The 27,250-nt window shown below is 38.4% G+C and overlaps 1 protein-coding gene across 1 annotated transcript in view; it reads left to right on the top strand.

Annotated features, from left to right (window-relative positions):
* Positions 1 to 2,181: 2,181 nt before the first annotated feature.
* Positions 2,182 to 27,250, top strand: part of UHRF2 (ubiquitin like with PHD and ring finger domains 2) — a 73,759-nt gene continuing 48,690 nt past the window's right edge. The window contains exons 1-3 of the mRNA XM_055428246.2: positions 2,182 to 2,699; positions 9,740 to 9,973; positions 18,766 to 19,025. Coding sequence (XP_055284221.2) covers positions 2,547 to 2,699; positions 9,740 to 9,973; positions 18,766 to 19,025 — 647 coding nt within the window. The 5' untranslated portion in view covers positions 2,182 to 2,546. The remainder of the gene's footprint in view (positions 2,700 to 9,739; positions 9,974 to 18,765; positions 19,026 to 27,250) is intronic.

Raw genomic sequence — 27,250 nt, 5'->3', positions numbered from 1 at the left:
TGCAAGCCTAATAGGCTTGATTTTCTAGAATACTCTAGAATCTACCCTCTCCTTTCTCACCCACTGCCACAAATTTCACCAAAACTGACACAATTACCTCTTCAGTAAGCTTTCTGACAGCATTCCACCCCCACTCCCCCTTAGTTTTTCCCTAAGGCATCCTTCCACATTCCTTCTGCTGTCTTTCCAAAGGCCTATTTAATCACATCTGTGGACTCCTGTAAAAACCTTAATTTCTCCCTGGGGCCCACAAAATCTACTGCTTTGAATGCTTAGCTTCACACTCTGCTCTTCTCCACTTAGTCAAACTTTCTCTTACATGCAATTCCTACTGGACTGCAAAAATGTGTACCTTCAGTCTTTGCTTAAGCACTCTCTCCTCTGAGGGCATTCTGTACTTAACTAAATCTTCTCCATAATAAGAGCACAAAGATAATTGATTATATACCAGCTAGGGAGAGGCACTATGCTAAACTCTCTACACTCTTTTGACATTACAAGCACTGTAAAATGGTGTAAATGTAATGTAAAATATTGAAGAAACTGAAGTAAACAATCTCTCCAAGATCCTATTTTAAGTAAAGAGCAAAACTGAGTTTACAATTCAGACCTATCTCAATCTGTGAACGGATCATTTAAATACCATCTTCCTTACAGTATACCATTTAACTCAGGTCAAGGTGTACCCCTGTCTTTAAGCTCACAGATTATTCTGGTCCCTCATCTCTAATTCTAGTCTCTCATGTCTAATTGTTGCTTTAATCAAAAGCAGACTATTTAGTACTAAATTATTCTTTAATATTTTCATGCTTTCTAAATCTTATCTCAATTGGATTGTAAATTCTTTGTAAGCAGAGAATGAGAAAAAAAATTTCTTAATATGCTTCCACAATGGCATAGGATATAATAGCAAATAGCTATCCCTTATTGGGACAGGTTATAAGCGTGCTTAAAATAGTTACACATGTAATAAATACTCAGTATTTGCTTTATTTAGGAGCAGACAAGATGAATTATATCTAGAAGATACAGCGAATGTAAAATTTCCAACAAGAGCAGAGACCAAGTCTGTATAGGTACTCCATTTTTTTCTGCCCCTCCTCTGTTGGGCCATCTTTTTTTTTTTCAATCATACTACTGGATCTCTGTACTTGCAATTATTTCAAGAGGTTATAACAAAAATGCTGTTCTGCCTTTATGCTAATAATTTGCACCAGTCTGAATAGTCAAGTTATGGATTTTGGCAAACATTAAGTTCAAATCTTTTATGTATGTATAATTTTTTCTACCTTCATATGCTCTTTTCCTCCTTATTTGAAGTAAGCGCACTGTTTGATGTCTTAGGTAACGTGCTTTGGGCCTATTTCTGATAATTTATTCCTAGTAGGATCTCTGGACTTCTTCAGAGGTGTGTAGTTTTGCAACCTTTAAAAGCATTATCCATGACCCTGCAATCCCTCAGCCCAAATGCTCGCTAACTCAGGTCCACAATCGGTAACTGCGAAGGGCACTCCGGGCGGCGGCACCAACACTTCCGAGGCCTGAGGTACGGTTGCAAGCGAAGCGGGCCCGAAGAGGACGATCCCAGCAGGCCCTCAGCCTGCCCGCCTAGGGCCGCCACCTCAGTTCAGCGGCGGGAAACTCCAGGATGCGGGTTTCCGCGCGAAGGCAGCATTCGGGCCTGGCGGGAATCGACTTCACGAAGCAGAAGGGTCCCCAGCGTCTTTCCTGGGTGGCCGGCCCAGCCAGGCCGCGTGGCTGACAGTGTCTGGCAAAGAGCGGTGGAGCGGGTTCATTTCCTGACGTGATTTCTCACAAATTTAGGCTGCACCCGCACGCACGCACTCCCATTTTCTTGATCACACAAGTGCACGTCAGAATTTCTTATCTTTGGTGTGTTTTTGAGATCACAGAACCGAATCCGCTAAGCCTAAGGAGTCGCTGGCGCCCTGGGTAGCGAAACCTGGACCAAACCCGGAACGCGTGTGGGCGGCCTTGTAACCGCCAGACACCCAAAGGCTAGAGGGCGTGTCCAAGGCCCAGGTGCAGGCGGAGGCGCAAGTAACGGCTCTTGGCGGCCCCGCCCCTCTGCCGCGTCCTCCCTGCACCCTCCCATTTTAGTTCCCTCTGGTGTACAGCCACTTCCCTAGTCGCTACCTCTTTAAGGCGGAGCCCGGCGTAGATCTCGCGAGATCCGGGTTGGCGCCGTGACCTCCATGTGGGAGCTAGAGCTCTATAAGTAAACACTTCGCGCAGCGCAGACAAGGCTGCTTCCTATTTGTGAGGCGGGGGCTGCAATAGCAACCGAGCTTCCGACTGGTTTCGGTTTCCTTCCCTCTTCAGCTCTGTTGGGTGGGCGCACGGTCTAGGATTCACCGCCGCCTGTCGGGCCCGGCGCCTGGTCAGTCTTCCTCCCTTGTGTGCGCGCTCGCCGGCCAGCCGCTGAGAGCCAGAGCCGCCGGGGAAGCGGCGCGGGCCGGGCGGGGCGCGGCGCCCGGAGCGCAGGGGGAGACAAAGCGGAGCCGGCCCCTTCTCCCGGCGCCGAGATGTGGATCCAGGTTCGCACCATCGACGGCTCGCAGACGCGCACCATTGAGGACGTGTCTCGGAAAGCCACAATCGAGGAACTGCGCGAGCGGGTGTGGGCGCTGTTCGACGTACGGCCCGAGTGCCAGCGCCTCTTCTACCGGGGCAAGCAGGTAAGGCGCGCCCAACGCACTTCTCTGGAAGCCCTAGCAAGGGCAGCGGGATGCTTGGGCTGGGCGGGCCGGAGGGCTCGGTGTACCGCGCGCACAGAGCGCACCTGGCTCCACTTCGGATGAGCAGCCCGCGAGGCTCAGAGTGCGGCCCTGGGCCCGCCTGTGGGGCCAGCGGGGTCCCGGCCACCCGAATTGCAGGTGCGCTCGGCGGGGTCGGAGGCGGGGGCGCCCCGAACTCCAAGACGTGCCGCCCTTGCTGAGCCGGTCAGCAGCCGCAGGCAGAGCCCGCCAGAGTGCCTGGGGTCCCTCCTTTCCCGCGCTTGGTGGGGTCCGTGGCGCCTGGAGGGCGGGGAGGGCAGCGGGCTCTGGCGGCCATGCCGAAGTGCGGGTAGGGAGGGCAGGAGTCTCCGGCTCTCGGCAGTGCTGACCCGGCTAACGGCTCGTATCGCTTTCGTACCTCAGCCGCGCTGCCGACTCCCAAGTGGGAGGGGAAACTTACATACTGCTCCCTGTGGGGCACAAGATTGTAAGTCCGCTTCCTCACTGTGGAAGGGATTTGTATACACTGAAGATTCGAAGGGTTTCCAGAACTTCTGCTTCCCCACCCCACCTCCTTTCCTAGAATCCAATCTGTCGTAGGGGAGATTAGAGACCTGCTGAAGAAGCTGTTGGTGTAACCCGGGACCAGGCTTAAACTGCCCAGTTTGGGCCAAGGGGGTTGTTCGAAGAGTGAAAAGCAGTACAAAAGATTTGTTTTGCTCTTATCCTTCGCCTTCTATTAGAACCCTCACTCAAGCTTTTGACACAGTAATTGGAGCATAGTCAGCGGTACACACTTGAAGGCTGAAAGTGTTTTTTGGCGGTGAGGTTGCCTGTGGGCGTCGCTGGTAGTTGAACGGTGTGGCCTTGGTCTGGCCCATTGAAGATTTTTCCTACTCACATGGTCTGTATCAAGAGACTCAGACCCGTCCTATCTTTATCTTTTTAAAAAAATGTTACTCAACTAAAGAAGTTGGCATCCTCCAGCTGATCATAGTTTGGCTCCAATCCTGTTGTTTGAAATAAGTGTAACTTTTTGATTTGGTAGAAGTAGCCTTTTTCCCCTACAGCTTAGTGTTTGAAAGAAATATTTTTCTGCACTTCGTAGGCTTACCGTTTGAAACTGTCCAGAAATTTTGGAGTAATGAGATTACACTCTGAGAGATAAAGAGCCAGGGATTGTTTTAAGTAAGAAATATCATGGGCTTCCCAGGGAATGCAGGGGACACGGTTTGATCCTGGGTGGGGAAGATCCCCTGAAGGAGGAAATGGCAACCCACTCCAATGTTCTTGCCTGGGAAATCCCGTGGACAGAGGAGCCTGGCAGTCCATTGGGTCACAAAGAATCGGACAGGACTTAGCGACTGAACAACAGCAGCAAGAGAAGGCATCTTTGATAGTAGGTAGTTTTATATTAATCTTCTAGTGTTTGACTTACAAAAACAGCTGTTCGATTTAGTTTAAACTTTGCTTTAAAAATAAATATGTGTATTAAACGCAATGCAACTTTATATCGCTGTGCCTCCTGTGGCTAATACCTTTTTTATCTTTTGATCAAAAGTGAAAAGCATGTAATCAAGTCTATTGAATTTTATTTTCTAGCTAGGGACACTAGTACATAAATTACCAGGATACTTTTAACTTCACCAGAGATAGAAATGAAGCATGAAAATTTATTCCCAGGCAACACCTCTTACTGTCTAATAATAAATATACGATAAAAAGAAAACGTGCACCTGGCTGCCTTGAGGGAAAGGAAAGGATTGTGATAAATTCAAGGCAACAGAGTACATTTTTAGGACACCATGAAGCTCTTCCAGGCTCATGGGAAAACTGTTGAGGGTAACAACCTTATGTACCTCTTAACCCAGGACAGTTGATAACTGTCTGCTTTGATTTCTCTAACGGTAGACAAGTAGGAATTAGGAATGGACCTTGGGTTCCTACTTAGTTGGAGACAGAAGAAAGATAGTGCTCCAGGTGTTTATTTACGAGCTGACAAATAGCCAAGGGAGTGATTATTGTCTCTGTTCTCCTTTGGAAATACAGTCTACAGTCCTTGGACGGGATAGTGTGTCTGTAGTAGGCTTCTATTGGATTGGTATCACAGACCTGCCCTTATCCTGTAAAATGCTCTTTTGAGAGTCAAAAGGAGAGAGGGCAGAACAGATCGATGCTACCTTTGAGAGTCAAAATGGAGAGAGAGCAAGGCTGTAAATTCCAGGTAAAGTAGGGTAACCTCATTTGGATATGCTTCTCTGAGAAGCTGAATTTGCACCCTGGAGGTCGGAATTTTTTTAAGGAAGAGTTATATTGGTGAATCTCTAAATCTTTGGGAAGTCAGAGTTTTGTGCTTATTAGGAAAACACACTCCTTCCTCAAGATACCTTACTGCCACATAGTGAAAAATGTCATAAATAAAAAAACATTTACAGTGTCCATGATGTAAATTGGCTCCCCTTTCACCTTTGTATGTTAGGTCTCCTGCTTTTAATCTCTGATAAACTTCAGAATCACTTGGTGGATATTTATTATAGATGTTCACCTCACCCTAAAATTGCAAGTGGTTGAATTTAACAAGACCCCATGGGAGATACTGATGAACACCAGAGTTTGAAAATCCTTTTTGTAGGAAGTCCACCTCATGCAAGTTTCTTACTGTTCAGAGTATGGTCCCTGGATCAGCAGGACCAGCAGCATTAGCTTCACCTGACCAGCCCCACTGAACTAGAATCCCTATTTTAACAAGGTCCCCAGGTGGTCGGTATGCAAATGAAGCTTGAGCAGCACTGTAATTGTGTGATTGATTCTACTTTTGAGAGTCAAAATGGAGAGAGAGCAGCAATTCTGGGCTGTAAGTTCCAGTTAAAGTAGGGTAACCTCATTTAGATATTCTTTGAGAGGTTGAGTTTGCTCCCTGGGGGTTTGTTTAAGAAAGAGTTATATTGGTGTATTGGTAGATCTCTAAATCTTTGAGAATCCAGAGCTTTTCCTACTCTGAAAGGATTCTCTTCCCTCTTCTCTTCCCTGTACCACTGTAGGAACTCTTAGAGTAGATTGTAGACGTGAAGCATGAACCAGAAGAAAGACTTTCCTTTTGCCCCTGTACTAGGTTTTCACATGCAGTACAAAGTAAAAGTGTTTGCCTACTTGAAGGAGCGGGCGTGTGTGTGTGTGTGTGTGTTTTGTAGTACATATGCTGTGAAAGATAGATGAAAGTTAGTAATGAAGGTAATGGTCTCCACCTGCATCCCTTATCAGTAGCCTCTTGGGAATAACTTCTCTGCCTTCTGAGCCACTGCCATTTGGTGTTTGCTTCCTGGTTTTCCCTTGCATCACAGTTGTAATTCTTACTGTTACCTATAATTTCTTAACTTCAACCCAATTCAAAGAAAAAAATTACAGGACTATCCCTGCCTCTCTAATATTATAAGTTCTTCATCCACATCTTCTAGAATGGCAGTTCTCAAACATTTTCTGCCATGAGACATTTGTTAGTTAAATGCACTTATGAAACTCATAAGTGTAAGTTTCAGATTACCAATCTGTTTCTCCCCTACTCAGCATAATTTAAGTGCAGCTAATTTTCAGTCTATACTTTTGTTAAATTTGGGAGGACTTTAGTACTTTTATTATCCAGTTGGCTGCATGGCTCTTGGAAAAGGGAATGGCTGCCCACTCCAATACTCTTGCATGGAGGATCCCATGGACAGAGGAGTCTAGTGGGCTACAGTCCATGGCTTGCTGAAGAATCAGACATGGCTAAGTGACTTTCACTTTCAGAATCTTAGTTCCCCAACCAGGGAGTGAACCGTCCTCTGCAGTAGAGTCCTAACAACTGGACCACCAGGGAATTCTTGGTACTTTCAAAGTACCAGATCATTCCAACAGTCGTTACTCTGCACAATAGCAAAGGTCTGTGAATCTTGCTATGCAGTGGATGGATAATCACTGTTTCAGGAAAACTTCTGAGAGTGCCTATGAATTAGGAAAGGACTCGTCTTCTGGGTAAAAGTGGCTATCCAGCAAGCATAATTGATTGAGGAAAAGTGGTTACACATTACTGGGGGCCTGATTTCTATTATACGGCTTCATATAGGTATCTTCATTTTGGGGAATGCCCTACCAGTTAATTTTCATGTTCTGTGCTGTTTGGTTTTTTTTTTTATGAGGTGGGGATGCTGTTGGAGACAGGCAAAATGAAGGTGTGAACGTGTAGTTTTTTGCTTATTGAGGTTTTCCCAGTAGTTGAGGATTAGGAGTTCTTGTTTTTCTAATCAGATAAGCCATGTTAACATCCTATCCTGATAAGGGCTTATCTGCTTACTGACTTGGGAGACTCCTTAGACTTATTTGAAAGAAGCCTGTTAGCTAGTCTGTTAGATAATGTCTTGTTTAATTCCACTATTGGGGAATTTTAATTTCTCAATCCCTTTTTCTGTTTAACAGTTGTGAATACCTGTGATGTGTTCAGTTCAGTCGCTCAGTCGTGTCTGACTGTTTGAGAGCCCATGCATTACTGCACACCAGGCTTCCCTGTCCGTCACCAACTGTCAGAGTCTGCTCAAACTCATATCCATCGAGTCTGTGAAGCCATGCAGCCATCTCCCATCCAACCATCTCATCTTGTGTCATCCCCTTCTGCCTTCAATCTTTCCCAGCATCAGGGTCTTTCCAGTGAGTCGGTTCTTCGCATCAGGTGGCCAAAGTATTGGAGTTTCTGCTTCAGCATCAGTCCTTCCAATGAATATTCAGGACTAATTTCATTTAGGATTGACTGATTTGATCTCTTTGCAGTCCTGTAATAGGATTGTTCTAAGTATGTTTTGGATTGCTTGAATTAAAGGTACTTATTTAATACACTAGTAAGTTTGTTATTCATGGGAAATAGATGGAAAAACAGTGGAAACAGTGTCAGACTTTATTTTTTTGGGCTCCAAAATCACTGCAAATGCTGATTGCAGCCATGAAATTAAAAGACGCTTGCTCCTTGGAAGGAAAATTATGACCAACCTTGATAGTATATTAAAAAGCAGAGACATTACTTTGCCAACCAAGGTCCGTCTAGTCAAGGCAATGGTTTTTCCTGTGGTCATGTATGGATGTGAGAGTTGCACTGTGAAGAAAGCTGATCGCCGAAGAATTGATGCTTTTGAACTGTGGTGTTGGAGAAGACTTTTGAGAGTCCCTTATACTGCAAGGAGATCCAACCAGTCCATTCTAGAGGAGATCAATCCTGGGTGTTCATTGGAGGGACTGATGCTAAAGCTGAAACTCCAATACTTTGGCCACCTCATGAGACAAGTTGACTCACTGGAAAAGACTGATGCTGGGAAAGGTTGGGGGCGGGAGGAGAAGGGGACGACGGAGAATGAGATGGCTGGATGGCATCACCGACTCTGTGTACATGAGTTTGAGCTCCGGGAGTTGGTGATGGACAGGGAGGCCTGGCGTGCTGTGATTCATGGGGTCGCAGAGAGTCGGACACGACTGAGCGACTGAACTGAACTGACTGAAGTTTGTTATTCAAAGACAGATTTTTATTCTTGTCTCTTTGGTTGACTTCTCACATACGGCCTTATTGTGTTAGAGCTGTGGATAGTGACAGAGATGACATACAAAGGGAAAAATGACTAGGGGTTAAATTGGTTGTGTTTCCTGGGAAATGATAGTTCTGAGCTTTAAGGAGTTTAGTGAAATGGCCAACTGAATTATATAAAGAAACAAAATGGAGACTTAGTTTCCTCGGGCTTCCATAACAAAGTCTCAAACCCTAGGTGGCTTAAGAGGATATATTTTGTCCTGCAGTTCTGTTAGCTGTAAGCCCAAAGTCAAATTGTCAGCAGGACCATGCTATACTCTAGGGGAGAATTCTTTCTTGCTTCCTTCAAACAGCTTCTTGATGTTTTGATAGCAATCCTTGGTGTTCTTGGCTAGTAGATACTTCATTCCAGTCATGTTACTGTTTTCTTCCCATGTTTGTCCAAATTTCAACTTCCTATATGGACACTAATCATAATAGATTAGGGTCCACCCTTATCTAGTTTTAACTTGATGACCTCTGTTAAGATCCTATTTCCAGATAAATATGTTCATGTTCTGAGTTATTTGGGATTAGAACTTCAACATATTTGGGAGGAGTGAGGGTGGGAATGGTGGATGCAATTCAGTCCTTTATAGAAACCTTGCCAAAATATGGATAAGTTATAAGATAATTTATTCACTAGACATCCTGGAATACTTTTCATAATTCAATTTGATCACCTTTACAGAAAACTTTCAGCAAGTTGGAGTAGCATGAGTAAGCATTGTAATCATTCCTGCTTGAATTTTTTTCTATTTGGTTTTTAAAGTTACTGCTTCAGAAAGATAAAATGGTTAACTAAATGTCTTTATGAACACAAAGTTATAAAAAACAATTCACTTTGAAAATTCACCTTTTGTTTCTTGTAATGGATTCATTAAAATACATAGAACTTGTTGAAGTTGAGTTTTTCTGCCTAGATGATGAGATCACAGCAGCAGTGATAATATTTGGTTTCAGTGGCTGTCAGTTTTCCCTATAGTTGACATAGAATGATTCCTAAGAATTGATTGAGTTTCTGAGAAGATGCTTCCTGGGTGGCACCGTGGTTAAGAATTCGCCTGCTAATGCAGGAGACAGAGGAGATGCGGGTTCAGTCCCTGGGTTGGGAAGATCCCCTGGAATAGGAAATAGCAATCCATTCCAGTATTCTTGCCTGGAAAATTCCATGGACAGAGGGGCCTGGCAGGCTACACTCCATGGGGTTGCAAAGAGTCGGACATGACTGAGTGCACTCACAGACAAACTGAGAAGATGCTGACATCAGAGGTCATAGGAATGGCTTCAAGATCACTAAATTGTAATGCTGGGACTTTTATATTAATAATTTGACTAGGGCATTTGGGTAACTAAGGATGTAAAAAGATCGAGTTTTGAGAGAAGCATTTTAATCTTTTTCTGTCCTTTTTTTTTCCAGTTGGAAAATGGATATACTTTATTTGACTATGATGTTGGACTTAATGATATAATTCAGCTACTAGTTCGCCCAGACCCTGACCTTCCTAGCACATCAAAACAGACTGATGTACAGGCCAAACCCTGTTCTAATAGTCCGCCTAAAGTAAAGAAAACCCCAAGGGTGGGACCTTCCAGTCAGCCGTCTACATCAACTCGTGATTTTCTTATTGATCCTGGCATTGGACTATATAAGGTATGTTGTCTTCCTCATACTTTTTGTTAATTGTGAGAATATAGATGTATTCTCTTCAGAATATTGTGAATAAGTAAACATTGATTGCCATTTGAAAGTAAAGATTAGGGTTGTTAATATTTTAGCTTTTAAAAGTAATATTGAAAAAATAGTGAAAGTTGTGTAGACAAACTATACTCAGTGGTTCAGAGCATAAAAGCAAACACCTGTGTAATTCCACCAAGGTTAAGTAGTTGCTTTCTGAAGCCTCTTGTATGCCCCTATCAGAGTACATCTCTCTCCTCCTCAGAAGTAAACTACTTGCTCTGAGGTCCATGATCATTTCATTTTTCTTTAGTGTTACTAGTTATGGATCTCTAAACAACATTTTGTTTTGCCTATATTTGAAAATTTTCACATGTGGCTATATTTTTTCACTGTTTGTATTATTCCGTTTTATTAACATGCCATAATACATTTATCTAACCCATGATGAATAGATATTTGGGTTGTTTCCAGTTTTAGCTGTTATAAACAGTGCTGTTTTGAGCCAACTATGTGTATCCTGGTACACACGTTCAAGAATTTCTTTAGGAATTTTTACCTAGAAATAAAAGTACTGGTGGAATTTCAATGGAAACCATATCTGTAGACCAGCTTGAGGAATTGACATCTTTACAATGTTGAGTCCTTCATTATTGAAATGATAGATGTCTCCATTAATTTAGATCTTTGACATCTTTCTCAATTACTTTCCTCTTTACATACCTTTGATTTATTTCTAGTAGCTTTGTTTTTGATGCTATTATAAATGGTTACCTTTTAAAATTAGTTTGTTTGCTATATAGAAATGTGATTGATTTATTGACCTTTGTTATCTAGTAACTTCAAATTCTAGTAAATTTTGTAGAAACAACTAACACTTTTGCTTCATCTTTATCCTTATATTTTTTCATAATTCTTAATGATTGAGGTAAACTGGGACCCAAACTTAATTTTTCAGAGCTTTTTCAAGGCTAAAAATTAAAGATTGGTAGACAAAATGAATTAAGAAATGCAAATAGAAATATATGAAAAAATGCAAACAGATCCACAAAAACGGAAAGAATCAAAACTGGTGAAGAGGTGTATCAAAGCACCTGGCCTGGCTACACTACACTGAATTACTTTAAACCCATAAAGAATAGTAATGATATCTAAATTGAGCCACAAGATTTTAAAAAAAGGAAAGCTTTCATTTGTTCTATAAATTTAGTATAACACTGATACTGAAAACATGATAATAAAAGCACATTAGTATCACTACATATTGATGTAAAATCTAAGTTATAGTTTGCAAGTAAAATAATAACTATATATTAGAGGAACATACATTGACCAAGTGTGGTTTGTCAGGAAGTGGGATAGTTTATTGTTAGGAAACATTTTAATATAATTCATCATATTAATATAACCAAAGAGAACAAATGATCTAATCTGTTTTCTGCATCTAAATAAAAATTTGAATTTATTTCTGATTTTAAAAAAAATCCTTGGTAAGAGAAACAGATGGAATAGATGAATATTTTAAACCGTAGCCAGCATCATGCTTAATGGTGGGGAAAAGCCACAAGCATTCCCATTAAAGATAAAACCAGACAAAGAAGACTATTAATGCTATTGTTTAACATCTTTCTAGAAGTTCTAGATAAGACAGATAAACAAAAAACAAAATATTGTAAATTCTGGAGAAGGCAGTCAATACTTAGGAATACCTGGTAAGCTGAGAAAATACATAAGAGTATTATGAGCCATCAGCAAAGTGGCTGTTTAAATATCAATGGCTTTCCTTAACTATGGTCATTTAATAAAAGAAAAAAATTATAATAACAAAGCAAAAGTCTGGGAATAAACTTACATGATATATACAAAACTTATAAATTAGTGCCTTATATAATGTTCACAGTGCAGATCGAATTGTTAATATTGAAAGCACACTTGCCAAATTGTCTATTTCACTCATTGGTTTCATCCCTCTTTCAGTTACCAAAACTTTCTACTTGATAATTTTTCACATTATTTTAAAAATAAAGTTATTTTAGAACAGTTTTAGATTTACAGCATAGTTGGGAAGATACTGCAGAGTTCCCATATATCTTACACCCAGTTTGCCCTGTTAACATCTTACATTAGTGTGGCACATTTGTTACAATTAATGAACCATATTTCCTTAGCATTTGTCTAATGTCTTTTATGTTCCAGAATCCCATCTAGGTTACCACATTACATTTACATTAGTTTTATACTAAATAGTCGTCTCCTTAGGTTCCTCTTGACTGTGGCAGTTTCTCAGACTTTGTTTTTGGTGACTTTGACAGTTTTGAGGTGTTTTGGTCAGGTGGTTGTAAAATGCAACGTTAGAATATGTTTTCTTCATCGTTAGACTGAATTTACATACTTGGGGAGGAAGAACACATAGGTAAAGTGCTATTTTCAGTGACATGTCTAGGGCACTATACTGTTGACGTTCTATTTTGTAATTAAGTTTTAAATGAATAGTAACTTACCATTGTGAACCTTAATCACCTGGCTAAGATAGTGTTTGTCACGTTTCTTCACTGTCAAGTTACTTTCCCCCATCCCCTTTTGCATACTGTATTCTTTGAGATTAAGTCACTATATGTAGCCCACTCTTAACACATTATTGCTGCTGCTGCTAAGTTACTTCAGTCGTGTCCGACTCTGTGTGACCCCATAGACGGCAGCCCGCCAGGCTTCTCCATCCCTGGGATTCTCCAGGCAAGAATACTGGAGTGGGGTGCCATTTCCTTCTCCAATGCATGCTAAGTCGCTTCAGTCATGTCTGACGCTGTGCGACCCCATGGACAGCAGCCCACCAGGCTCCTCTGTCTATGGAATTCTCTAGGCAAGAATACTGGAGTGGGTTGCCATTTCCTTTTCCGTAACACATTATTGACTGGGGGAATTTTGCAGCGACTAAGGCCTGTGGCCGGCAATTTGTTATGCAAGTGAATATTGAAACATCCCTGCTGTGGTCAGTAACGTTCAGGTAACAAAAAACGTATTCTGCATCTGTGTTTAATAAGTTGTTAAGGAATGGAGAGTTAAAAACCCTCTATATTTAAGGTCAGATTATCTACAAAAGTTATTAGGAATTCTTTTATGTGGGAGACTTGTCTCCATTTTTTTCAGTCATATATTTACACTAGTATGGATATTTTTTCTCCTGTGTCCTTTCTATATGCCCCCATTGGGGTGTCTTTGTTTTTTGTTTTGTTAAAATCTTTCTTTCTGGCACTGGAAGGTGTTCCAGGCTCATCTTGTGTGTTTTCTGCCCCGGTCCTGCAGTCAGCCATTTCTCTAAGGAGTCTTAGAATGATATTGGAAGCTAATACCTAGGCTTTAGATATGCTCCTTGCTTCTGGCATGTCCTTGTTTTTAGGGCCCTCAGTGGAGAAGACAATGGCACCCCACTCCAGTACTCTTGAGTGGAAAATCCCATGGATGGAGGAGCCTGGTAGGCTGCAGTCCATGGGGTCGCTAAGGGTCAGACACGACTGAGCGACTTCACTTTCACTTTTCACTGTCACACATTGGAGAAGGAAATGGCAACCCACTCCAGTGTTCTTGCCTGGAGAATCCCAGGGAAGGGGGGAGCCTAGTGGGCTGCTGTCTGTGGGGTTGCACAGAATCGAACACGACTAAAGCGACTTAGCAGCAGCAGCTGACAGCAAGGAAATACGTGTGTGTATGTGTAATAACTTTTGTATATCCACATATCTATAAATATTTATGTAACCATCTTTGTATATATTATGCTTTCATTATTACATTTTAACTTTTTGTAATGTAACAGTTTAGAAGCTGCTACTTTTGACCTGGTTTGTTTTGGGCCATGTAAGTATAAATGTGTTTTCATAGGAGGACCGGCTTATATATCTGCAGGTCTGAGATTAATCAAAGTTAAACTGTTATGGTCAATGTAAATTCTCTGTTTAGCACACTTCTCAATACCCAACTGTGTCCCTTCCCCCAATCTCTTTTAGAAGAGCATCATGAGAAACTACTTCTCTTAGCAGATCTTTGCGTTTTGTTTTCAGTGTTAGCACTTTTCTGTCAACTATTCCTCGTACTTGTTTTTTTTAAAACATCTCTTATATTTCATATTAATACATAGCATAGATATTAAGGACTTGAGCTTTCAACTTTCATCAGACTTGGTTTCAGATTTCAACTCGGCCATCTTCTGAGTTGGACAAATTTGGCAAGTAAGTACATTGTCTCCCTTTCCTCATTTAGAAGTACACTTGGAATCTGGCACTTAAATTCTCAAAAGACTAGTTATTTGTAAAGTAATATGTTTAGTCAAAGCCACATTTAACTTTCCTTGTTAGTTAAAGAGTGCCAGTACAGATTGACTTGGTTTTTTGGACGAAGCTCAGTGATTGTTATAGGTATTTGAAATTTTGACTAGTGACTTTCATATAGAAGGAATTATTTCTGGATAATTCAGTCATTGAATATTGAGATATTTAGTATGTATTTGTACTAGGTACTAGAAATGATGGATAAACAGATGATATTGCCGTTGCATGGAATTCATGGAATTATACTAGATAACTTTTTTTGGGGCTAGCCTGTAAATGCTTAGAGGCTGCTACTTTTGATTTAAGTTTGCTTTGAATTTTGTCTGTTTTCCTTAGAGCAAGTCTCTGAATAGTAAGTATATCAAAATTTCATTGCTGTGTCTGAATTATTTAAAATTTGGGAAATTTTTTTTTCTCTTCATGAATTCTTACCTATGTAATTTTTGATTTATAAAGATTTTGCTTTATGGATGAGCAAACAGATTTAGGGGCTTTCCCTTTTGCCTAAAAATATTTTTGGACCTCACGATTAGCAGGCATTTTCAAAACTTATATTAAACATTTTCAGGTAAGCATACATAAAACAGACTATAACATTTAAACCTTAAGATGCAATTTTAATTTAAAGTTATTATCCAATATCAGTCTTGTTTTGCCTTATTTGGTAACTTTGAGCAGTATTTGGTCAGTTGTACTATCGTGTTTGGAGAACCTTTGGAAAGTAGTGCAGAGGTCAGGGGTCCATTTATTCCCATTGTACAACATGTTGAATTACTGACTCTAGGAAGTAGTTTATTTTCTGAAACCAGGTGGACTTCTGATGCCTAAATTGGTGTTCTGGTTTTTGTGGAAGCTTTGTATGACTCACATCAGGTCTCGCTGTTGAAATGACTCATTCTGGCTTAAATAATGACTATTTAGCTTGCTGATAGTAAGCTTTTGGGGTTTACCTAAGTGTGTGGCACTGTTAAACTTTTTAATGTGTGTATGTTCATTGTAGCAAATAAAGGAAAAGGAAAGTTATCAATAATTACTAAGTAAACATCATGGATTTCTTAGTATTTCCTGTCTTTTGTCTAAAGTACTGTGCTGCTTTTTAAAATCTTTTTGGTAGACAATACAAATACGAGTAGAACGTAACCTATTATAAAATCATTGTCCATAAATACCACTCAAATTAAGCAATAGAATAACAGTACCCCAGAAACTTCTCATGTGCCCACTCTTGATTAAACTCCCCCCTCCCTAATTACCAGTACTACCCAAACTTCTATGGTAATCATTTCTTTGCTTTTTATTAACTTTATCCTATTATTACTGTTAAACAAACTGATAATAACTTTTAACCTATGTCTACATCCCTAATTTTTCTCCATCTGAACTTTATGTAAGTAGAACCATATTGTGTTTTGATTTGTAACTCTGAAGAAACATGGTATAAAGAGGAATCCTGTTCAGAGTTTGAGAAACCTTTGTTAGCTCCCATTCCTAGCTGTATTGGAGAAGGAAATGGCAACCCACTCCAGGATTCTTGCCTTGAAAATCCCAAGGACAGAGGAGCCTGGCAGGCTATAGTCCATGGCCTATAGGTCACTTCACTTCTAGCTGTATATCTCCTGAGGGCAAGTGTTTTTCACTTCTGAACCTAATTAGGAAATTAGAATGACTTTGTATTGTAATTTTTAAAGGAGATAATGTATGTAGCATTAAATGGCTAATGTATTTCCTAATTCCTAAGCATGGTATAATAAGACTAAACTATGAGCTTTAATAAGTCTTAACATTGAACATATATTGGTAATTAGTGGAAGGAGAGTTTTTTCATTTGTTGCTACTGTATGCTTGCTAAATTAGCACATATACAAATTGTCACCTAATGTCAATACACTGCAAAGTATGTTACTTTGTAAAAGAAGCTGAAGCTGGAACAGGTTAAGGAATTTGTTCAAGGTTACATTTAGTAGGTGATAAGCAAGGACTTAAACATAGGTTTATGTGCAGAGCTTGTGTGTTTTCCACAGAACATACAAAACTGTAGCTAACTATGGTAAATCCTCAAGTATTTGCTGTTGGTGCTATTTTATTTTTTAATTATTTTTCCTTTCCTCTCATGTGTGGAGCTTTTATTTGGGGTGTTTTTTTAATCAAATACTTCAACATGAAAGACTCTTTTCTAAATATGGCTATCTGTATCTCAAAGATAGTACAAGTTTGGTTCCAAATGACTGCAAAAAAGAATACCTCACTAAAGCGAGTAACACAGGATTTTGGTTTTCCAGTACATATGAAAATTACATTTACACTAGTCTGTAGTCTGTTAAGTGTACAATAGCATAATTTCTTTTAAAAATGTACATACCTTAATGTCAGTTCAGTTCAGTCACTCATTCGTGTCCGACTCTTTGCGACCCCATGAATCACAGCACGCCAGGCCTCCCTGTCCACCACCAACTCCCAGAGTTCACTCATACTCATGTCCATCGAGCTGGTGATGCCATCCATCTCATTCTCTGTTGTCCCCGTCTCCTCCCGCCCCCAATCCCTCCCAGTAAAAATGCTTTATTGCTAAAAAAAAAAACATCATCTGAGCCTTCAGTAAGTCATGATTTTTTTGCAGGTAGAGGGTCTTGTGTCCATGTTAATGGCTGCTGACTGATTAGGGTGGTCATGGCTGTGGCAATTTCTTAAATAAGACAACAATGAAGTTTGGCCACATTGATTGACTCTTCCTCTCACAAGTTTTTGTAGCATGCAAGGCTTTGAATAGCATTTTACCCACTTCTTTCAAAACTGGAGTTAACCCCCTCAGACACTGCCACTGCTTTATCAACTAAGTTTATATAGTATTCTAAATCCTTTGTAATTTCAACAGTCTTCACCACATCTTCACCAGAAATAGATTCCATCTCAAGACACCACTTTCTTTGCTTATTAATAAGGAGCAACTCCTTATCTATTTGCTTCACTGTGGGATTCTAGCAGTCCTGAGGATCCTACATCCTCAGGATCCATTTCTAATTCTAGTTCTCTTGCTATTTCCATCACATCTGCAGTTACTTCCTCTACTGAAGTCCTGAACTCCTCCAAGTTCATCCATGAGGTTTGGAATCAGCTTTTTCTATCCTGAAAATGTTGATATATTGGCCTCTTCCCATAAATTGCAAATGTCCTTAATGGCATCTAGAATGGTCAGTCCTTCTCAGAAGGTTTTCAGTTAACTTTGCTGATGCTGAGATCCATAGGAGGAATCACTGTGGTGGCTATATCCTTACACAATGTATAGCAATGTGCAGTAGCAAGAACATAAGCTTTAAGGTTAAGGTGTCTTCAGATCCTAGTTTTGCATTTTATTAACTTCCATTTGGAGCAAGTTAACTTGTCAGAGCATTTGTTCCCTTATCCTGTAAAATATGATTTATTAATTATTAAGATTGTTAAACCTAACTGAAGTAGCCTTGCATAATATCTAGTATATAGGTATTACCTTTTACTATATACTCACCCCCACCCCACCCTATATGGTACCTTAAAGTGGTCTTAGACTCTCAGAAAGAGCTAGCTTGATTAGGTGATGATCTTGTATTAGTCATGTCATTTTTTTGTTTTTAAAGACTTAAAGTTGAAGGGACTTCTTTTGATGGTTGCTCCTGAAAGGGCCTTAACCTTTAGACCAATTCTTCAGCTTTTTAATGACATAATTTTTTTAAAAAAACCAGCTTCTTTAGGTAAATCTAAATTTCTCTGGTGTACGTGTTTTTCTGACACCTTGTTTTATACCTTTTGTTAGATTGTGTGATTTAGTTCTGGAACATCTGCTAGAGTTGACTACATATATTTTGCATCTTTATAGCTCTGTTCTCTTTATATTTGTCCTTTGAGGTAGTAAATAATGCATTTTCTAGTGAATTACTGTTGGTGAAACTTAACCTCATTTTGTATAGGTAGGTTCATTAAATTCTTTCCTTTGTAAGGACATGTACACAAGTCCCTCTTTTATTTTTTACTTAATACACTGTTTTCTGGTTGGTCTGACTAAGTTATCTGAAGGATTCTGAAGAAGTTAATGGAGCAAATTAGTTTCACAGTCACAATACTCTAAAGTTCTGGCTTTTTGTTAGTGACATTCTTAATAACATGCCAGGATGACTCTTCAGTACACAAGAATTATATTTTAAAAGTCTAATGTAGATAAGGATAAGGAATAGTTAAAGAAGATACCTATTTCACTGAAGGATATTGGGAGGAAAGTTAATTTTCATACTAGTAAATAACAGATTTGACAGTATAATCCAAAAGAATAGTTTTGTTCTAATCTTTGAAATTACTTTAAACTTTCGTATCTGCAAATATTAACTGTGATAACTCTCAAAATAACTTGAGTTATATTAAGGTTTTTGAAGCAATAGATGAAGTTACGCTTCATTAACTAATTTTAAACTTTTTTAGGTAAATGAATTGGTGGATGCCAGAGATGTCGCCCTTGGTGCTTGGTTTGAAGCACGTATACATAGTGTTACTAGAGCTTCTGATGGACACTCACGTGGCAAAACTCCACTGAAGAATGGCAGTTCTTGTAAAAGGACTAATGGAAATGTAAATCATAATTCCAAAGAGAACACAAAAAAATTGGACAATGTACCCTCTACATCTAATTCAGATTCTGTTGCTGCTGATGAAGACGTTATTTATCATATCGAGTATGATGAGTAAGTGCTCACGAATATTGAGGACTTCATTCATGTTTTTGTTTGCAGAAGCAAAATCTCCCATTTCAAGATTGTTTTCAAATAAGTCTTTCTGAAGAGATCATCTTGGAGTCATGTTTGGTCTAGTACCATTTGTTTTTGTTTCTGTTTAGTGGTTATAATATAATAAGAGCACCTTAACATTCAGCATTTGGCTCATAAGTAGTTTGTGTTTGGTATCCTAATACCTGGCTTAATTTAATATGTAAGGTTTCTCTGTCTGGTTCTCTGGTATGTTAGGGCTTTTGCTATGCATTTTAAGAATATTTTAGAAAATATATAATAACGTGGGATGTAATAGTCTTTAGAATGGAGTTGAAATATTTTCTGAAAGCTATTGCTGAGTTAATTCACATAAAATTTATACATATAAAGGGTACAATTCACTGTCTTTAATATAGTCACAGGATTGAGCATTATTGCAAACTGATCTTGGAACACTTTTATTTTCCCTCCAAAAAACTATATAAGCAGCAATCACTTCCCAGTCTTCCTCTTCCAACCAAATGTTTTTAAATGTTCATGTGAAAAGAGTATTAAGAACTTGCTTTGAGGGCCTCGACTCTGACACTGAATTATCATCTTCCTTACCTATTTTTAAAATCCTGCTATAAAATTTACTATGGTGAAAGATTTAGTATTTATTCAACACTACATAAACTTTTAAGTCTTCACTCAAGTGACGTATTCATATGTGTAGAAAATACACAACCAAATCTTGTATCAAGTGTGAGTTCAAGATTCTAAAACAGTTGTGATTTTTCTTATAAAAATGATATAAAAGACTTTGGTGTTGACACATATTTCCCGGATAGGGAAAGGACTCGAAAGTAGATCCCTTTTATCTTATCTGGTATTTCTTATGGCTCTAAGTTGCCAACATGGCTTATATCAAATGGGCCATCATACTGTTTTGTTTTTTTTTTAACCATAGTAGATGATAATAGAACCGACAGTTTAAATGAGTATTAAAATGTAGGATTGGCCAAGACTTGAAATATTGGTAAATCAAGGCTGGGATAGGAAGGGATTGGAGTTGGTAGGTTAACAGTAACCAGTCTCTGGGTTTATGAGTACCATGGCAAAGAGGCAAGATACTGCATTAGTAGGGGACTTCAGTTATCTGTGTATCTGTTGTCAACAAGTAGAGTTCTTGATTTGTTTTGAGTGTTTATTGGGACCTGATTCTGGCTTATAAAGGAGTTATTATTTGGCCAAAAATTAATGATTGTATAGAATGGAACAGTGTAAAAATAGGGTGAGTTTTAAACACTAAGTGAACTAAGGCTTACTAAATTTTTACAGGTTTAGGGGCTCTTAGTTGGTTTTGGAATAAGACTTTCCAAGGGATAGGCCTGAGTTTGGTGTAATGTTAAAGCATAAATCACAGTATCTTAGCATTTATTTGACTATTTATTTATTTATTTAGTTGCACCAGGTTGTGGCATGTGGGGTCTAGTTCCCTGACCAGAGATGGAGCCTGGGCCCACTGTCTTGGTAGCATAAGCCACTGGACCACTGGGGAAGTCCCTGGCTATTTTTTAATGTAGGAGAAATTTGTCTTGACTAGAGTGAATGTTAGTAAAAGGGAGTGTAAACCCAGAATGCATGAGAAGACTAAAATTATCTGTTCAAAATAATTTCACAGGATGGAATTATCTCAGTACTGGCAACTTAAGGAAAATGGTATCTGAACTTTCTTTGAAAAATTTAGTGTCAGAAGCTTAGTGGTAAATATCACTTACGTCTTCAAAAAGAACAGAGGACTATATGAAATAAAGTATGAAATAAAATAGATGAGTTTCTGGGTAAGAGTCCCAAATAACAAAAGACTGGTGTAAGCACCTAGAAAGACCCATGACCTCATATAGATGTGATGACAAATCTTGTTAAAATTCCACTCTTCATGGTTATGAGAAAAGTTAAAAACTATAGTCAAGTTCATGTTAATTTCAATAACTTATTAAACAAGTTCTTACTTTCTTGGATGGAGGATACATTGACAAGAGACTGACATATATGGCTTAGCAGTAGTAATACAGATTCTTACCGAGTAGTAAGCTCCAACTTGGTCAATAGAATGTAGCTGTCAAATAGTTACACTGTAGGGTGTTTGATTAGAAACAAGATACCTAGAATAAGACTGGTGGTGTTCCTGTTGTACTGGGCTGATTATTCTGTACTTGGATATCTTTAGAACTCAAAATGTAAAATGTAAAACCATCATGAAGAATAGCTGAAAGAACTAAGTATTTAGCTTGAAAAGACTGGTATCAAGATAGCTTTCATATTTTAAAAGCTCTGGGAGGAAGTTCTGTACAACACAGAAAGTAGGTTTCAGGATAACCTGGGCTTCCCAGGTGGCACAGTGGTAAAGAATCTGCCTGCCAATGAAAGAGATGCGAGAGACATGGGTTCAGTCCCTGGGTCGAGAAGATTCCATGGAGAAGGAAAGGGCAATCCACTCCAGTATTCTTGCCTGGAAAACTCATGGATAGAGGAGCCTGGTGGGCTACAGTCCATGGGGTCACAGAGAGTTGGACATGACTGAGCATATACACAGTGCACTTTAGGATAACAGAAACTTCCTACCAGCCAGATCTCTAAAGATAGAGAATGGTCTGCCCTGAGAAGCAGACAAAAACAAGCATTGACCATCTTCAATCTTAGATGGGGGATTACTAAATATGTTACATTGCAAACAGAAATAATCCAGTCATTCTAACTTTAATTTTCACTTTCAAAGCAGTATTTGTCAGATAATTTTTTTGTACTTAAACTTAATAGATTCTAAGTACATATAGGCTGCATTTATGATTCTAATCTAGTACTATCATTTCTCAGTGAATTAATTCATTTTTCTCATAGAATAAGTTGAGAGTGATCTGCTTGATTATTTCCAAACTCTGAGCGAAGCAGTGCATTTTGAACAGCTTGTCACTTAGCCATAGCAGAGGGATATGGTACTTGGGACCAAGGAACCTGTCAGAGGAATTCTTTGGGAATATGCAGTATTTGTCAGTTTAAAATGGTGGTGTTGAGAAGTTAGTTTTATGGTGACCTACAGATCAGAGTCTAAAACAATTTTTAATCTATGAGAAGTGACAGACATTACAGATTTATGATATAACTTATAAGGTCCACGGTTTCACCAGTCCAGCCCCCAAAGCCAGATCTAGTAGTTAACATTGTTATAGAATCTAAATGAAATCATTTGTTTCCTAATCTTCATTTTCCCTCAAAATTATAGCTACAAATATTCTAAGTTCATGAAAAACAGGTTATAGTAAGAGATTTATTTGAAACGTTTTAAGGTTTAAGAGTTTTACTATTTGTAAGAGTCCCTTTTCTGTAGATTCTTCAATGAACATAGACTGAATTTAGAGCTTCTTACTACAAATAAAGTAAAGCAAAATCATGGAGTTAACATCAGAGTGCCTGATTCAAAAAACTTATTTGTATGTGTGTGTGTGTGTGTGTTTATGATTGTTGTTCTGACTCATCTAGCATCACCCTTGTCTGAGCAAGGGTTTTGTATTTTTAGAGTTAAACTAACCCATTAAGTACTTTGGGAGAAAGAGTTGGCAGTATAAATATTAAATCTAGACTTTAGAGATTTAGATCCAAAGGATTCTTAAGTCTTTTGTAAAGTTTTTTAAATTCTTAAAAGCAGCTATGTTAAGACAAATCACACAGCATTCATTTTGCCCATTTAAGTGTAAAATTCAATATTTTTTTTAGTATATTAACAGGATTGTACAACAGTCACCACAATCTAATATAGAACATTTTCATCTTCCAAAAACCTCATACCCATTAGCAGTCACTCTCCATTCCCCTACTCCTGCCCCCACCTCTCAGCCATAGGCAATCAGGAATCTTCTGACTCTAGATGTGTGTATTCTGGACATTGTATATAAATGGAACCCTCTAATATATGGTCCTTTGTGACTGGCTTTTTTTACTTAGTAAAAGTAAAAAGGTTCATCCATGTTGGAGCTTGTGTATCAGTACTCTGTTCCTTTTTATTGCCAAACCACAGTTTACTTATCTATGTTTATGGGCACTGGTGTTTTCTGCTTTTTGTCGCTATGAACCTTCATGTACTGTTCTTTGTGGGGGCATTTTAATTTTTTGATATGTATGTGGCAGAGGGATTTCTGGGCTGTATGGCAGTTATGTTTCACCTTGGAAAGAAGTGTCAGATTTATTTCCAGATGGCTGCACCATTTTATATTCCCATGAGTTATGTATGGAAGTTCCATTTTCTCCATATCCTCACCAAAAGCTTAACCAATTCTCAATTAGAGCCATCCTGTAGTGTTGGAGTATAACTGAATTATACTGTATGTATATATTTATATATATTTGCATGTTATATATATATATTTGTCATATTACAGTAGTGTAGGTATAATTGACCTACAACATGTATCAGCTACAGGTGTTGAATATAGTGATTCAGTATTTCTATACATCACAAAATGATCTTACTCCTAAAATGTGTTTGTTGGAGAAGGACTATGCCTGATTGAAACTTTTTTTTCCCTGGTGATATTTTGGCAGAAAATAAAAGGAAGGTAATACAGGAAATTAAAAATGCATGAAGTTGTTATGGTCAAAGAAAGAAAGAGAACATGAAAATTTCCTTTATTTCCTAGTAATATTGTGCTGTATATTTCCATAGCTTTCTAAAAGTTGTGTTTATTCCCATTAGTTACTCTCTGTAGTTATTTAAGGTTTAAAATTTTTAAGGGTCCTAAACATTTAAATTCACAAAGCTATAACTGCAGTCTTGTGAGAGTAGAGATCACAAAACTATTGTGATGAAGAGCCATGACCTTGACTGATGTGGAAGTAGGCTTGAAAAGGGGCAGTCAGTTCCTTAGCATTTCTAGTAGTTGAATATGTCTATAGTGTAGCTAACAGGTACTTACTTACATTAACTCTTTTTTAAATTTAAGTTTACTTAATTACACTAACTTTTATGTACCAGACTCTGAGCTAACTTCTTACTTGAATGTTCATATAATCTTTAACATAACTATAATGTTATGTTAACTCCCGTGTGAAGAGACCAAGACTTATGTAACTTGCCAGAGGTCACATATGTTAAATGGTCTGACTCCAGAGCTTAAGCATTAACCAATATGCATTATTGCCACTGTGCCTAAACATGGTATATGGAATTGGTAGTAGCCTACGTGACTTCAAAGGTCAACCATTCTGTGTGACCTAAAGAGTTGCTTTTGACTCTGCCAGAGTTTTAAAGCAGACACCACTCATGCAACTTTGAGTTTAATCCTGGGTATATAAGCAACTGAGGGCACACTATTGAGTTTAATCTATACTCATCACTTGGCTGCCCTGTCAACAGATAAAGGCTTAAGTCCTTACCTTGCTTTTGTATTAAACATCTGTTCCTTGTGGATTTCGTTCAGATTCATTTTAATTAGGCTAGTGGTTCTCAACCCTACTTCCACGTTAGTTGTCTAAGAAGCTTTAAAAATATCAGTGCCTAGGACCTACTACCAAAACTTCCTGTATGATTGATCTTTGGGACTTCCAGGCATCGGTGTCTAAAATGTTCCTCTGGGATTCTAATATGTAGCCATGGTGAGAACTATGGCCTTAGAACAGTGGTTCTCAAAGTGTAGACCTGGCTGGGAATGTCAGCATTATGCTTGCTAGAAATCCAATTCCTTGTGCTTACTCCAGATATAATGCGTTGATCTCTGTAGGTGGCGCTGCAATCTGGGTTTTAATCTGTCCTCTGGGTGGTTCATATGTATACTCAAATTTAAGAACCACTCCTCATTGCCTTTTGTCCAGCCTTATCAGTTACTATCACACACCTGCCTCTGATGACCAATATGAGGGAAAGGGGTTGATATGACAATTTAAATATAGTAAATATATTGAAGACTGGAGACGATGTACAATACCTGAGGAACCTGAGTGTTCATCTTTTAGTACCTATATAGGTGGCATATGGCTTGTCGATTTTTCCATTTTTGTTTTCATGTAGATAAAATTGTTAGTTAAGTCTTTCTTTTGTTAATAAAAGAATTGTATTTTATTCAAGCTAAATGATCTATATCATTTAAATGAGGGCCCATATTCCACTATGCAGTCTTTATCTGTGCCAGCTTGGCTAACGTAGGGAAGCAATATCCATAATATGTTTGTGTAGAATATATCTTTTATGATATATTGGTATTTTGTTTATTCTTTATATATATATATATATTTTTAACTGAAGGATAATTGCTTTACAGAATTTTGTTGTCTTCTGTCAAACCTCAGTATGAATCTGCCATAGTTATACATATATCCCCTTCCTTTTGAACCTCCCTCCCATCTCTCCCCATCCCACCCCTCTAGGTTGATAAAGAGGCCCTGTTTGAGTTTTCTGAGCCATAAAGCAAACTTCCCTTGGCTATCTATTTTACATATGGTAATATAAGTTTCCACGTTACTCTCTCCATACATCTCACCCTCTCCGCCCCTCTCCCCAGGTCTGAAAGTCTATTCTCTATGTCTGTTTCTCCACTGGTAATTCTTTTAGCCAGTTAATGTTTTATTTGGAGTTTTGTGGCAATTTTAGTATGTTAACATCATTCACAGACTGTTTCTTTTGATTTGATAATTTCTCTGAATTCCCCAAACTTACACTTCCTCTTAAGGACTCAACCCAGATCATATAAAAGGAACATGGTAGTAGTATTTGCAGAATTAATTCCAGAATGACTGTTTAAAAGTATACTTTCTTTTCTCTGTACCATCAGCCATTAAATATTGATAAATTCTGGAGTGGGGGACAACACTCTATAGTAGTTGAATATTTGCTCTGAGATCTAGTCCTGGCTTTCCTTTTGAATTACACTCTAAAATGCACCTGTGGTTTTAAGACAAGCTTCCTGAATTTGGCTTCACGTTGAATTAGATCTCAGAATCTTCCCATATACTTATTTTCCTGCTTGTAAGGGTTCAACATGTACCTTTATAGGTCATTTGAAAAGGTGAATTTGGGAATACTAGTCGTGTTAGTGGCTTTTTTAAATTGCTTTGTGAAATTTAGTGGTCTAATTTAGAGATCTTGGTTTATAAATTGGAGCTGATTTCTATGAAGGGAAATGTTAGAAACCTCTAATAGTTTGAACAAGGAAGTATATATCTAAAGAGGGAAAATATTTATGAAAGTTACTTTATTTCTATATCTTATTAATTGTCTATGGGTAGGCAAAGTGGAAATCTTGAAACATGAGTGTTAAGAGTTTTCATAATGATGTGAAAATTACCATATAAGCTTTCATGTTCCATAGTGTTCACATTTAGAATAGAAATGTCAGTTTACTTCGGAAACAAACTTCTTATTTTGAATTTTTAGTAAATTATTCTGAAGTACCCTTTTTAAAGTATAGTTCAGTAATTCTCTTTTTAAAACAATGCTGTGTGCCATGCACTCTACAAGTACTTTACCTGGATTATTTCAGGTAATCCTCGTTAAACAATCAATGGAGTAGATACTTTTCTAAGTGTAAAGAGGGAATAACTGAGATTTAGAGAAGTTAGCTAACATACCCAGTATTGAATAGATTATAAGAGGTAGATCGAGATTTGGAAAAGCACATACTTAGAACCACGCTACCAGACTACCTCTCACTCCTGCTTATAAAATATTTTAATATATAAATAAATATATATAATATTATATATATTTATTTATATATTAAAATATTTTATATAATATTATAAAGCAGTTATGTTTACATATTTTAAAATTTTCTGTCAGTCTCTCCAGTTATACTTTCACAGAACAGAAACCTTAAGTCAATAAACAAATACCTCTGTGCTTTCTTTTTTTCTGTAAGGAAAAATAGATTATTAAACTGCTGTTTTTAACAGTGTCACCACTCAACCCATGGGAACAAGATCAAATGAAACTGTTAGAGCATCACTTAGGACTTGGAGGGTAACTTATGCTAGGCTACAATTAAAAGCCCATCTGGCGAAGGTCTTAGAATAATGTTGTCATTGCCACCAGCAGTCTTTTTAAGATTTTTTTTTTAGTTATTCTGAGCCTGTGGTGCATGCTTTTGAGTAGCCTTAATTATGGCTACTAGAAATAGAAGTCAGTGAGCCAATTTTGAATAAAATCAAGTGGCATTTTTAAGTAAAAGCTT

This window comes from Moschus berezovskii, chromosome 7 (genome assembly GCF_049115385.1).
Source record: "Moschus berezovskii isolate FMDL1 chromosome 7, NW_MosBer_1.0, whole genome shotgun sequence".
NCBI lineage: Eukaryota > Metazoa > Chordata > Mammalia > Artiodactyla > Moschidae > Moschus > Moschus berezovskii.
Note: the sequence above shows the minus strand (reverse complement) of the source record. Positions and strands in the feature narration are given on the sequence as shown.